The following is a 13983-nucleotide window of genomic DNA, read 5'->3' as shown; positions in this document are numbered from 1 at the left end:
AAATAACAAAAGGAAAGCAATATGTCCATGACTATTATAGCAGTTATTATACTAGAGGTATGATGACATGAGACGGACCAATCAGTCTTTTTGAGACCGTCATGAATCCATTCAGCATGCCGGCCGACAGCCAACGGTCAGTTTAATCAGGTTGGAGGGGCATCTCGATAACACGCCTGTTTTTTATTTCTATTCATAAGCTTTGTGATTGAATGATTTGTATATTTTATATGATTTTCTCTTCTGTCTGGTCATGTGCTCTTACTACCTAGTTCTATTTCTGCTCTTAAATAAACAGATTAAGAGAATAGGAAAACAATAAGAGTGTGTAAAATGCCGTAAGCTGCATTTTAATGCTCTCTAATTCGATTTAAGGCATGAATGCTTGTGTGTTTGTGTGTGTACGCAGAGTAAGATGTACTGACGTTATTAAAGTAATATAAGCCAATCACTGACCGCATATTTTGGCTAAAAGTCAGCAAACTGAAATCTATAGCTGTGCCAACGCTCCCATCACAACAGAATACAGTAGTACTAGGGCTGGGCGGTATGACCAGAAATTTGTATCACAGTATTGTTTCACGGTATATCACGGTATGTTTTTTTTATTACAGGGGCTTTTTATATGTCCGTGGCCGATTCTACTGTCATAAGTACATAAAATATTAAAAAATTGAGTACTATAAGATTTGCTTGGCCCCACACAATCTATGATGGAATCAGTACGCGTGAAACAGTTGCAATAAATACCATTTTTATTGTTTATTTAATATTTAAGTGCTATACAATGACCCTTAGCTCTCCCTTTAACAAATAAAACCATGTTTGCAAACTCCACTGTACAACCTGACCCCACAGGTCTGTTGTAGTAAAAGTGGTTGACTTTATATATCTCCGCTTCCAGTTCGCTTAGAAAATTGATTATTTTATATAAGACATACCTAAAATCTACTGTTTTATTTATCGCTCTGAAAGCTTCTTTCTCTTTCTGTAGAGGAATATTATAAGATTTGCTGCCTACTGAAGCTTACAGATGTTGTATTAACTATGCTACGGTATGATGGTATACCAAATTTACCATCATACCGCCCATCCCTAAGTAGTACTAATATTAATAGCAATAAACTTGAATACTCTGTGTTTGTTGTTTTCCTTGTAGCTGTAATAAATTCCCACATCCTTTCAGCACCGTCTTCAGAGCACGCAGTCCCCAATCGTAATGCTGCTCAGGGGTCAACAGCTCCCTACGTGAACACATACAAAAACGACCCAAAATCATAAAAATCACTATAGAATAACACACGACACACATACAGATGACATATTAAAAAAAAAAAAGTACATAATGCCTGTTTTTGCCTGTTCAAGCATTCAGGCCTGTACTGTTCTCTTGGTGGACAGAGCGTGTGAGTGTGATAGAATTGTGTGGGGATGTGTGGAGGCAGCGGAAGTGTGTATGTGTGTGTGTGTGTGTGTGTGTACCTGGCCAGGTTGAACACAGCGCTAAGTTTGCGCGCGAGTTCTCTCCCCTCTTTAAAGCCCTCGGAGTACAGTATGACCTCGGCGATGAGCTCGTTATCGGGGGTCGTCATAGCAACGGGGCGGAAAAGCTGTTTCAGGTTATCGGGGAGTTTTTGTCTTCCTCCGTAACCTTTACCGGCGGGATTCAGCGTGATAAATACACCAGAGTTTGAGTCAAGCTGCACCTACACACACACACACACACACACACACACACACACATCACTTTACTTGGAACAAATTCCCATGCATTGGGAATATCTGATCATGACTGTCGTAATTATTTATTTATTTATTTTTTATTTATCATGTCTGTCTGTCTGTCCTTCTGTCTGTCTGTCTGTCTGTCTTTATGTATGTCTATCTATCTATCTATCTATCTATCTATCTATCTATCTATCTATCTATCTATCTATCTATCTATCTGTCCTTCTGTCTGTCTGTCTGTCTGTCTGTCTGTTTATCTGTCTGTCTATCTATCTATCTATCTATCTATCTATCTATCTATCTATCTATCTATCTATCTATCTATCTGTCCTTCTGTCTGTCTGTCTGTCTGTCTGTCCTTCTGTCTGTCCTTCTGTCTGTCTGTCTGTTTATCTATCTATCTATCTATCTATCTATCTATCTGTCCTTGTCTGTCTGTCTGTCTGTCTGTCTGTTTATCTGTCTGTCTTTGTCTATCTGTCTATCTATCTATCTATCTATCTATCTATCTATCTATCTATCTATCTGTCCTTCTGTCTGTCTGTCTGTCTGTCTGTCTGTCCTTCTGTCTGTCTGTCTGTTTATCTGTCTGTCTTTATGTCTGTCTATCTATCTATCTATCTATCTATCTATCGATCTATAAATCTTTCTATCTGTCCTTCTGTCTGTCTGTCCTTCTGTCTGTCTGTCTGTTTATCTGTCTATCTATCTATCTATCTATCTTTCTATCTATCTGTCCTTCTGTCTGTCTGTCTGTCTGTCTGTCTGTCTGTCTGTCCTTCTGTCTGTCTGTCTGTTTATCTGTCTGTCTTTATGTCTGTCTATCTATCTATCTATCTATCTATCGATCTATAAATCTTTCTATCTGTCCTTCTGTCTGTCTGTCTGTCTGTCCTTCTGTCTGTCTGTCTATCTATCTATCTATCTATCTATCTATCTATCTATCTATCTATCGATCTATAAATCTTTCTATCTGTCCTTCTGTCTGTCTGTCTGTCTGTCTGTCTATCTATCTATCTATCTATCTATCTATCTATCTATCTATCTATCTATCTATCTATCTATCTATCTATCTATCTATCTATCTATCTATTTTAAATTGCACACAATTGATAGGAGACTACACAGCTACATGGCTCCTGACATGCGCGTGTGTGTGTGTGTGTGAGCATGTGTGAGGGTGTGTGAGGGTGTTACCTCTTTGCCCAGTAGCTGACAGGTGTCTCTGTGCTGCCTCAGTGAGTCCTGTATGGATTGAATCTGCATGGATACCGCAGACAGCACTGTCTCATCCAGACGATTAAACTCATCGAAGCAGCCCCAGGCTCCACACTTTATCAACCCCACAAAGATTCGACCCATGGACTTCACATCGATGCCCTACACACACAAAGTCGGACTTTTGTTAGCGCCTTACAACTAGGCATGCCGTTACAGTACCTCCCTAGTCATTATATGTATTTATAGTTGTCAAACTACTTGGCCTGTAGCTTCACATTCGTTGAGATACTTGACAGAGGTTGTTAGTGTCTTACAACTATGTGCTACCCATTTATATGATAGTCATGTGACTCTAGCTGCTACAGTAGTTTTATTCCATTTCCTAGAGTATTTATGGAGTATTTATTTTAACTAGCATTCTTCCCCAGGATGTTTGAGTTCCAGACCTTTTTATCTTCATTTCATAGACACAATTTATTCTTTAAGGCAATTATCTAAGTAAAAAATTTAGTGTGTGTGTGTGTGTGTGTGTGTGTGTACCTCGTCACAGTTAAACACCAGCACCTGTCGGCCGAACAGACCTCCCAGCGCTTTAACAGACTCGGTTTTGCCGGTTCCTGCTGGTCCGTACGGGTTTCCTCCCAAACCCATCCGCATGGCCTGAGTCAGCGTCAGGTAGCATTTATCTGTCAGAGGAGTGTGCACTAGTTTTGGGGTGTTACCCTAAAAGTGAAAGACAAACAGTGGGTGGTTTGGGACACAGCCGTAGTGTATTGACAGAACACAAGTAGACAGATGCATAAATACGTTGATGTACCTGATACTCGCAGGTGTAGTCGAACTCTGCATCTACCATGTGTATAGTGCAGCGCTGATCCGTCTTCAGGTAGAAACGGAGCCGTTTCTTCCACACCCAGTCGTCCGTGCTGTGAACCTGAACGCGCAGCAGCTCTCGCACCACTGACAGGTTATGGATCACGTCCAGGATCAGAGCCTTCAGCTTCAACTGTAACACACTGGAGTCTAAAAGCAAGGAACCAATTGACTAATCAATAAATCAATCATCACAATTTCATTTACATTAATGATGCTTGAGCAGGCATTTTTATCCAAAGTGACTTGCTATTGTGACTGTATACAATCCAAGCAATTGAGAATTAAGGGACTTGTTGCTTGAACCAGCAACTAGTCCAATTGCTTTAACTATAGTACACTGGACTCTGATCTCTAGAAACACTCAACCAGTAAATTAACTAACCAATCACTACAGTATCAATATTTCTTTAAACCTTTAATGACAATAATTAATCATCCAAACAATGGAGGAGCACTGACTTCAATTTCTCCACCTGTAGACCTGCAGATGTCTAAAAGCTACCAAAATACTGCTAAACATCAAGGGGCTATCTAGAAATTTGTGCCACAATTGATACGAACCTGCAGACTCTGTGCTGGTGTTCGTGTCAGTGTAGTGCTCCAGTTTAGCGCTGAGCTCCAGCTCCAGTTGGTGTAGATTTTGCTCACGGATGGCATTTTCTACATCCTCTGTAAACTGGATCTGTTCGGCCAGACACAGGATCTGATAGCACACACACACACACACACACACACACACACACACACACACACACACACACAATAACATAACCTGTAGTATTTAAATTGAGATGTGAAACATCATCAACACACATTTGTGGATTTCTGTCTTTTTTTGAGTGTGTTGATTCAAGATTCAAGTGAATGAACAAATCACAGATGTCCAACATTTTTCTGGAAATGGGTTCGAACAGTAATTGTGTTACCTGTGAGGGGTAGCGGTTGGGGTCGACTCCACCTCTCTTCACGGCACTCACACACTCACACAGCAGAAACTTTAATGTCTGCTTCATTTCTGAGGACAGTTCACTCAGCCACACCTAACACACACACGCACACACACACACACACACACTGAAAGTTAGCGTTTGGTCCCTTTTAATACCTGAAGGCTGATTAATCAAGTGAAGATAATACAGACATACTGTGTTAATTGAATATGCGCATCATCACCGATACTTCCAAATACAACTAAACACACTATATTCAGGAAGAGGTTCTGCAATTAAAAAAGATTTGTGGTCACTGAGGGTACTAACCTCTAAAAATGTTGGTTATAGACAAATTTGATGAATTTTATTGTGAACTTCTGGAAACTTGTCAGACGAGAACTTAAATCTTTGTTTTTAGCCTCTATGTTTACATATGTCCCCTTTAGGATTGGAAAATGTTACTTATTTAATTACATATTATTAAAGTAACGTAAATGTGTGTGTCTCAAACCTCCACATCGTTAGAAATAGTGATGGTGTTCCTCAGCGGTACAGTCTCTCCCTCCAGTGACTTCATCGCTGTGATTGTGCTGAAGCTGGAGTCGAAGTCCACACTGTGGATGCCTATAGGCAAGGCAAGGCAAGGCGAGGCAAGTTTATTTGTACAGCACCTTTCATACACACATACAGTGTATCACAAAAGTGAGTACACCCCTCACATTTCTGCAGATATTTAAGTATATCTTTTCATGGGACAACACTGACAAAATGACACTTTCACACAATGAAAAGTAGTCTGTGTGCAGCTTATATAACAGTGTAAATTTATTCTTCCCTCACAATAACTCAATATACAGCCATTAATGTCTAAACCACCGGCAACAAAAGTGAGTACACCCCTAAGAGACTACACCCCTAAATGTCCAAATTGAGCACTGCTTGTCATTTTCCCTCCAAAATGTCATGTGATTTGTTAGTGTTACTAGGTCTCAGGTGTGCATAGGGAGCAGGTGTGTTCAATTTAGTAGTACAGCTCTCACACTCTCTCATACTGGTCACTGAAAGTTCCAATATGGCACCTCATGGCAAAGAACTCTCTGAGGATCTTAAAAGACGAATTGTTGCGCTACATGAAGATGGCCAAGGCTACAAGAAGATTGCCAACACCCTGAAACTGAGCTGCAGCACAGTGGCCAAGATCATCCAGCGTTTTAAAAGAGCAGGGTCCACTCAGAACAGACCTCGCGTTGGTCGTCCAAAGAAGCTGAGTGCACGTGCTCAGCGTCACATCCAACTGCTGTCTTTGAAAGATAGGCGCAGGAGTGCTGTCAGCATTGCTGCAGAGATTGAAAAGGTGGGGGGTCAGCCTGTCAGTGCTCAGACCATACGCCGCACACTACATCGAATTGGTCTGCATGGCTGTCACCCCAGAAGGAAGCCTCTTCTGAAGTCTCTACACAAGAAAGCCCGCAAACAGTTTGCTGAAGACATGTCAACAAAGGACATGGATTACTGGAACCATGTCCTATGGTCTGATGAGACCAAGATTAATTTGTTTGGTTCAGATGGTCTCAAGCATGTGTGGCGGCAATCAGGTGAGAAGTACAAAGATAAGTGTGTCATGCCTACAGTCAAGCATGGTGGTGGGAATGCCATGGTCTGGGGCTGCATGAGTGCAGCAGGTGTTGGGGAGTTACATTTCATTGAGGGACACATGAACTCCAATATGTACTGTGAAATACTGAAGCAGAGCATGATCCCCTCCCTCCGGAAACTGGGTCGCAGGGCAGTGTTCCAGCATGATAATGACCCCAAACACACCTCTAAGATGACCACTGCTTTATTAAAGAGGCTGAGGGTAAAGGTGATGGACTGGCCAAGCATGTCTCCAGACCTAAACCCAATAGAACATCTTTGGGGCATCCTCAAGCGGAAGGTGGAGGAGCGCAAAGTCTCGAATATCCGCCAGCTCCGTGATGTCGTCATGGAGGAGTGGAAAAGCATTCCAGTGGCAACCTGTGAAGCTCTGGTAAACTCCATGCCCAGGAGAGTTAAGGCAGTTCTGGGAAATAATGGTGGCCACACAAAATATTGACACTTCAGGAACTTTCACTAAGGGGTGTACTCACTTTTGTTGCCGGTGGTTTAGACATTAATGGCTGTATATTGAGTTATTTTGAGGGAAGAATAAATTTACACTGTTATATAAGCTGCACACAGACTACTTTTCATTGTGTCAAAGTGTCATTTTGTCAGTGTTGTCCCATGAAAAGATATACTTAAATATCTGCAGAAATGTGAGGGGTGTACTCACTTTTGTGATACACTGTACATTCCTGAGATCTAGAACCTCAGAAAGACTTCTTGCAAACATTTAGTTACAATTAAGAAAACATGAAATTCAAACAAGAGAGATAAAAAAATGAAGAACATGAAAAATTAAAAGAAAATATTGTAAAATATACCCTACAATTTGGGAAATACGAAATTAAAACAAGAGAGATAAGCAATTAAAACATGAAAACTAAAGAAAATATAGTAAAATATACCCTTCAATTTAGAATGTACACTACATTTATTCTCTATAAAAAGAATTATTAAGAGCATGAAAAACTAAAAGAAATATGGTAAAATGAGGGTAATAGCAAAAATTTTGAGCTCAATCATATGCACAAGAAAAAAGAAATGTTTTTAACCTGGATTTAAAGATTTCTACATTTGAGAAACATCTAATATCTCCTGGCAGTCTGTTCCAGTTATATGCAGCCCAACAGCTAAATGCTGCTTCACCATGTTTAGTTTGGACTCTGAGCTCAACTAGCTGACCTGAGTCCATGGATCTAAGAGATCTACTGGGTTTATATTCTCTAAACATATCTGAGATGTATTCTGGGTCGAACCCATTCATTGATTTATAGACCAGTAGCAGCACTTTAAATTCTATTCTGTAACTAATCGGAAGACAGCGTAGAGATTTTAGAACTGGAGTGATGTGCTCAGTTCTCTTCGTCTTGCACAATTAGGATTCTTTAATAATCTTAATCCATATTTTGCTTTGTGTATATATAAAAAGTAATCTGTTACCTGCAAACAGTTTCTTCAGGTGGGTCTGGATGACGGTGGGATTGGTGGCCTGGCCTAAAATCTCCAGCAGGTCGTCATCCCCGATGAAATAGAAGCGAGGAAATGCAGAACGTTTCTCCTGCACAAAGTCACATGATTCAGACACCTTCCACACTCTCAAACCCTGATGGGATCATTGTTCTAGCCAGTTATGTTACGGTATGTTATGGCTCCCTAAACGTCTTCCTTAATTTGAATTTATGTCTAGTGTTGTTGCTAAAGATCAGCCGTTGTTATTCCCCTTGTACCCATGCTTGTCCCCAATGTACTGTAGATGTTAGAAATTTCATATCTATTTTCTAAATTTCCTTAGCAAGTGTGAGGGCACTTATGATGTATTTACAAGCTGTAGCTCATGCAGTGCTACCAGGCAGGTCAACACACTTGCAGCTCACAGATGCCTGGGATTAGCTAGGAGAGCTCAGCTCACACTTCTCGAGCAGAGGATGGATTTTGGTATAATCGCAGCTCGAACCAGAGAATAGGTCAAACACACTTCTGACAACATAATTTGATAAATTAATCCCTTAAACAATCACCAAACATTAAATCAATCTGACTGGGTGAAGACCTAAACATTATGGCACAACGACACTTCAGCAGTCATGGTTTTGTAGTTGTTTTTTCAGAAATGTGCTAAATGTTTACATATTTTAAACTGAGTATCAGGATTATTGGAAGGTGTTTTTCCACTTGTTTCTAATTCTATGCCTGTAAGCCACAAGACACTGGCCATTTTTCCACACGACTGTTCACTAGAGGAACTGAATGACGCACTTTGATTTGGAATTGATCAGTGAATGTGTGTGACTAAGCACCTCAAGGAAGTCGTTGAGGGATTTCTGGCAGCGCTGTAGCTGATCCTGCAGTGTGTTCAGAGTGTTTCTCATGCCTGCTCGAGTGGTTAGAGACGTCACTCTGCTGTCTCTCTGCACATCCAGCATTATGGTCCTATAGATGAACACACAAACAGAGAAGTGTAGCGTAGTACTCGATTGCGCCCAGTAAAAGCCTGATCCACTGTGACCCATCTATGTTTACCATAAATGACAACACAACATAAATGACAAACCACACACACACACACACAAGCTGGTTTCTGACCTAAAGTCCTGGTCCACCCTCTGAAAGCGGGCCTGTTCTCGTGGCAGTGCACCGCGTCCAAATATGGGTTCGAGGTAAACCCACTTCCTCTGGATGGCATTAAGGCTCTGCAGAAAGTCGTCGAGGTCGGCAAGGCGAGTCTCCCACAGCGAGACTTTATCATGGAAGCGCTGGTAGTACGGCGAGTCCTTCAGCGACTGCAGCAGGCACCGGTTATCACCCACCTGCACATCAAAGATAAAACGTGGAGAAACTTCATCGATTTCACAATATTTGTTTTGCATCTTCTATTTCTGTCGGTATCTCACCTGGTTCATGACGTCTCTCCACTCGCGTATGAGGCTGAGCTGTGCTCCAGCGCTGTTGGTGTACTCTGTGAGAGAGAAGCTGGCTCCAGAGGCCCACAGCTCCACCTCACGCAGAGCCTCCCGGATACTCACTTCTGCATGAGCACGGCTGTTCAGGTCCTGCACAAACACACACACGCACACAAGTGTACTATAATGTCTGTGTGGTGGTAATCAACTGCACTAACACTAACATAACATGCTCCTGTGGCAAATGCAAGTGATCGATTCTGGTAGATGTAATAGACCGATTCTGAGGGGGAAGTGTCCACATCATCACCGCATAAACATGGCTTTCAGTGTTTGATGAGCATTGAGAGATAATAAGAAATATGTTGTATTTTCTATACAATGTGTATTTATACAAAATACACAAAATTATGTGGACACCTGACCATTAACTTTTCAAAACATCACATTTAATATGAACGTATGCCTATTTTGTACTGCATTTATGTTGGATGACAAGGCCTGACTTGATACCAGCATTCTAATACATCCCAAAAGTGTTAATTGTGTTTAAGGTGCAGGCCACTAGAGTTCCTCTACACTTTTCGCTTTGTGCACAGGGGCCAAGCAAGGACGGATTAAGGATAGTCTGGGCCCCTGGGCAAAGAGTTGCCCAAGGGCCCTCTAATGGTATGCCCTGCTCTTCTCTAGGGCCCCCTGGTAGGGGCTCTCATAACCAGGGCCCTCTAAAAATATGCCCCCCTCTTTCCTAGGACCCCTAATAGCCAGAAGTCGAAGTCAGAGCAGTGCCACAACGCCTCATCCATTTTCATAAGGGGCCCAAAAGCATGGCTAGGGCCCCCAAAAGCATGGCTAGGGCCCCCAAGAGGCCCTGGGGTCAAAGTCCCTAATAGTCAGAGGATCCTTAAAATGGAGGGCCCTCGGAAATAAAAATATATTGTATCATAAATGTTGATAGGCATCGCAAAATGTTTTGGGCCCCCCCCACTGGCCCGGTCAGTAATCCAGCCATGGGGCCAAGTCATGCTTAAACAAAAAATGCCTTCTTTAAAGTGTTGCCACAAAGTTGGACGCATATCATTTATTTTATGTAAATAATGTTACACACATTTTAGCAATGGGTGTGACTGAAACACTAGACCTTAATATATTGGTCCACTTACTTATGGCCATATAGTTCTTCCCTGGGTTTTGTTATAAAATTAAAATACATGTTGAATTACAAGTTACTTAGTCGTGTCTAATATAGTATTTATACATTTTAAGCCTTTCCTGGTTAGTGCCCAGACAAACTCAACTCTAAACTCCGTCCCTAAACAACGCTGTATTATCAGCTCATTACTACATTACACGTGTGTACCTTTAACTCCAGGGCTTTGTCAATGATGGTGTGTGAGACGTTCAGCAGGTCCCTGAACAGCAGCCTCTCTAATGTGGTTCCTTTGGGAAGACCCAGCATCCTGAACAGATCCAGCCAGTGATCCTGAGACAGGTGATCACCTCTAACGTACTTCAGGACGGGAATCAGAGCCTGTACACACATACCAGGGATTAAAGTGTAGCTGAAATGTCTGGTAACAGAAACAGTTTAATGTACATGCATAATCTACTAGGGTAAGTTGTACCATCATATACATATAACACTTATTGGCCAATTCATTACAAGATAATACAATTCCTACTTTGTATTTGTCCACTTCTTTCTGTAACATCACTGTCATGGTGTTGTGTTCGATCAGCTTCCTCAGGCGATCATGCCATGTAAACAGAAACTCCTCAAACTCATGGGTCTTACTCCTGTGGGAGGTATGATCCTGATATTTACCGACAGCTGGCAGTTATAAGCGAGCAGATGCTAAAACCGTGTGTGTGTGTACCTGAAGGTGATCCAGTCCTGCTGTGCACTAATGTTCATTTCATTTTGAAACTCCTCATACAGACTCCACATATCTGAATATCGCTGCAGGTCCTTCAGTGTGTCGAACGCCAAAGACATGTCGGGCGTGTCCAGCCCAAAGTGCTCACAGTCCTCCCTAAACACAGATAAACACACATTAGATCTACAGTACAGGCTCTCACTGTGGTTTGGTGGAACCCTTAAGCTTCATTCGCACGTTACACAGCAAAACAACTCCGCACTGGCTTTGCCATTGGTTCCTATGAAGTGAAGCAAACTTTTATAGCATGATTTGAAGTTTGATAATCTGCTGAAATCAAGCCTGGCTGAATTCAATTACCCAAACTGGCTTAACAATACAATTAAGTGCAATAAAAACTGCAATCTGAAGGGGAATAATTACTTTTTTTACTGCATTGTACATCCAAATGGCCATTCCTAATCCATTCCTGGATAACATTATATCAAATGGCTACATCATATGCTTCCTTCACCACATTTCACATTTCGTCCAAGACACTTTATTTCAAGAGTCATTTTCAGACTGTTTGACATTTACATTTTTGGCATTTGGTAGATGCTTTTATCCAAAGCGACTTACAGTTGTGACAGTATACAATCTAAGCAATTGAGGGTTAAGGACCTTGCTCAAGGGCCCAACAGTGGCAACCTGGCAGTGGTGAGACTTGAACTCTAGGCTACAGCTGCCCTTTGGGATTCTTGCCCTTCCCTACATGAACGTGTGTGGCAGTGTGTATCGTACAGCAGTTTCTTGCGAGTGCTCTCGAGCTCGTTGAACTCGTCCGTCTTCTCCCTCACTCTTTCCACACAGCGTTGCAGTGCCTCGTGGTCACATGACTCGATCACATCGTCGCCGGGTCTGAGCTGATCCCAGCGGGTGCGGAACTTTTGCAGCTCCTGGAGATACGCACTGATACGAGATGATACACTTCCCTTCATCACCTCCACCTGAGAGAACGAGAGAAAAGGAGATAATGCTGCCACTGCTGGACACACCGAGTATGTTAAATTACAAAGAGTGAAGGTGTATGTACAGTATGTACCTGCTCTCTGATCATCAGCTGGTGACTCTCCATCATCAGGTCAAATTTGTCCCACTTTGCTCTGAGGGAGCTGATTGAGTCGACGCCTCCTCCTGCTACCGAACGCAGGAGTCTGTTCTTGTCCTCCATGTGCTGGAACTGAGGCAGAACCTAAATACGACATTAAAGGAACATTAATGCATCGTTTTAACAACAGTAAATTCACGTCCCTCTCCTCTATTTGCTAACTGATGCAGAGCCTATAAACAGGGAAGCAATAATGCAGCCATGTAACAGCACTGTTTTCCATCTGCTTTAAACAAAACAACGTTACTGTCGTAACTGCGGCAGAACCTTGACACATTACAGGAACATTACAGCAATATTACAGTCCTGTTAAAAGCATCTTTGAGGTATTCACAGCAAAACAGCACCTCTGGTTTCCTGGCCTGCAGTTGGCTGTGTTTGGCGTTGGCTTCCCCGATTTCCTCTATACTCTCAGGCCGTGTGGATAACGTCTCCATCGCACCATTAACGAAAGATTCTATAGCCTGGATGTGTGCTGAAGAAACACACGCACACATTTTGTACTCACAGTAACAACAAAGAAATTTACTCTGGTATCACAGTATTATGTATTTAGGTTTTATACAGACTGAAGTTCTGAGCATTTTAACCCATATTAAGACAAATTCTGCTTCCGGCGCTGCAACAAGACAGATAGCTCTAACTCTAAAGATAGAAAGAGCATCTTTTGTTTTTATGACTGTGGCAGTACGGTATTGCAGCAGCCTGTGTGGGTGCTGCACAGCTCATCTTCGTACAGAACTGTAAAAATGAAACAGGATGCTACGTCCTAAATCTCCATACTACTGTACTATCACACTGGATTTATTTGCATTTTAATTGGAACATATAATACATTACTTGATTGGTGCTGTAGGTGGCAGCATTGTACTGTGTATATTTACTATTGCATATTTAAAAGGAACTGGTTTTCTTAGGGATGGTGCTCATGGTTCAGGATCCATTTAGCTACAGTGGGTGTTTTACCTTGAATAGATTTCCTTAGAGCCATCAGAAGCGTGTCGAACAGTTTTTGGATTAGATCGTCGATCGCAGCCTTCACCGGCTCACAGTTCACTGTAAAGCAGTCCACCTTCTCCATACTGTACACACACACACACACACACAATGCTGATTGGTTAATCTGAAAGGTTAACTGAATTATACTTAGCATAGGGTGCAAAAAATTCTCTTTTTTGGAAACATTTTTACAGGTTCTCACTGTGTGTGTGTGTGTGTGTGTGTGTATGCGTGTGTGTACCTGGGCAGGCGTTCAGCCTCTTTCCCTTTCACTTTAAGAGTTTTGAAGTTCCTTTCCCAGTCTTGAACGGTGTGAAGGTGTTTCTCCACCAGAGCTTCCATATCCACCTGGCCCAACACCACCCACTCCTGCACACACACACACACACACACACACACACACACACACACACACACACCTGTAAATATTTTATTTTCATAGCATTTTACAGAATAGACTTTAGACAGCTGTCTTAATCTGCTCATTTAAGAAGACGCCATGAAAGCAGACACTAATACAGATGTAAAGCTCACCTGACTGATAAAACCAGATCTGATTTTGGTTATCTGGTCCAATTTCCTCTCAACATAAGAGTATTTGATTTGATTTGATTTGATTTACTTCATTGTCCCACTAGGGGAAGTTTTACTTGGGC

General features: G+C 41.9%; 1 protein-coding gene across 1 annotated transcript in view; it reads right to left on the bottom strand.

Moving 5' to 3' along the window:
• dync2h1 (dynein cytoplasmic 2 heavy chain 1) overlaps positions 1–13983 on the bottom strand; it is a 75316-nt gene that overhangs the window by 51841 nt on the left and 9492 nt on the right. The window contains exons 18-37 of the mRNA XM_063017199.1: positions 13569–13696; positions 13295–13410; positions 12676–12803; positions 12263–12412; positions 11962–12167; positions 11179–11334; positions 10984–11098; positions 10662–10832; positions 9293–9451; positions 8985–9208; positions 8699–8831; positions 7842–7959; positions 5269–5381; positions 4752–4865; positions 4387–4528; positions 3767–3972; positions 3490–3672; positions 2926–3108; positions 1483–1706; positions 1135–1244 (exon numbers count right to left, since the gene is read on the bottom strand). Of these exons, the coding sequence (XP_062873269.1) occupies positions 1135–1244; positions 1483–1706; positions 2926–3108; positions 3490–3672; positions 3767–3972; positions 4387–4528; positions 4752–4865; positions 5269–5381; positions 7842–7959; positions 8699–8831; positions 8985–9208; positions 9293–9451; positions 10662–10832; positions 10984–11098; positions 11179–11334; positions 11962–12167; positions 12263–12412; positions 12676–12803; positions 13295–13410; positions 13569–13696 (3079 nt within the window). The remainder of the gene's footprint in view (positions 1–1134; positions 1245–1482; positions 1707–2925; positions 3109–3489; positions 3673–3766; positions 3973–4386; positions 4529–4751; positions 4866–5268; positions 5382–7841; positions 7960–8698; positions 8832–8984; positions 9209–9292; positions 9452–10661; positions 10833–10983; positions 11099–11178; positions 11335–11961; positions 12168–12262; positions 12413–12675; positions 12804–13294; positions 13411–13568; positions 13697–13983) is intronic.

The sequence above is a fragment of the Trichomycterus rosablanca genome, chromosome 20, assembly GCF_030014385.1.
Source record: "Trichomycterus rosablanca isolate fTriRos1 chromosome 20, fTriRos1.hap1, whole genome shotgun sequence".
Classification (NCBI taxonomy): domain Eukaryota; kingdom Metazoa; phylum Chordata; class Actinopteri; order Siluriformes; family Trichomycteridae; genus Trichomycterus; species Trichomycterus rosablanca.
The sequence above is the reverse complement of the archived record's forward strand: the minus strand, read 5'-3'. Positions and strand labels throughout refer to the sequence as shown.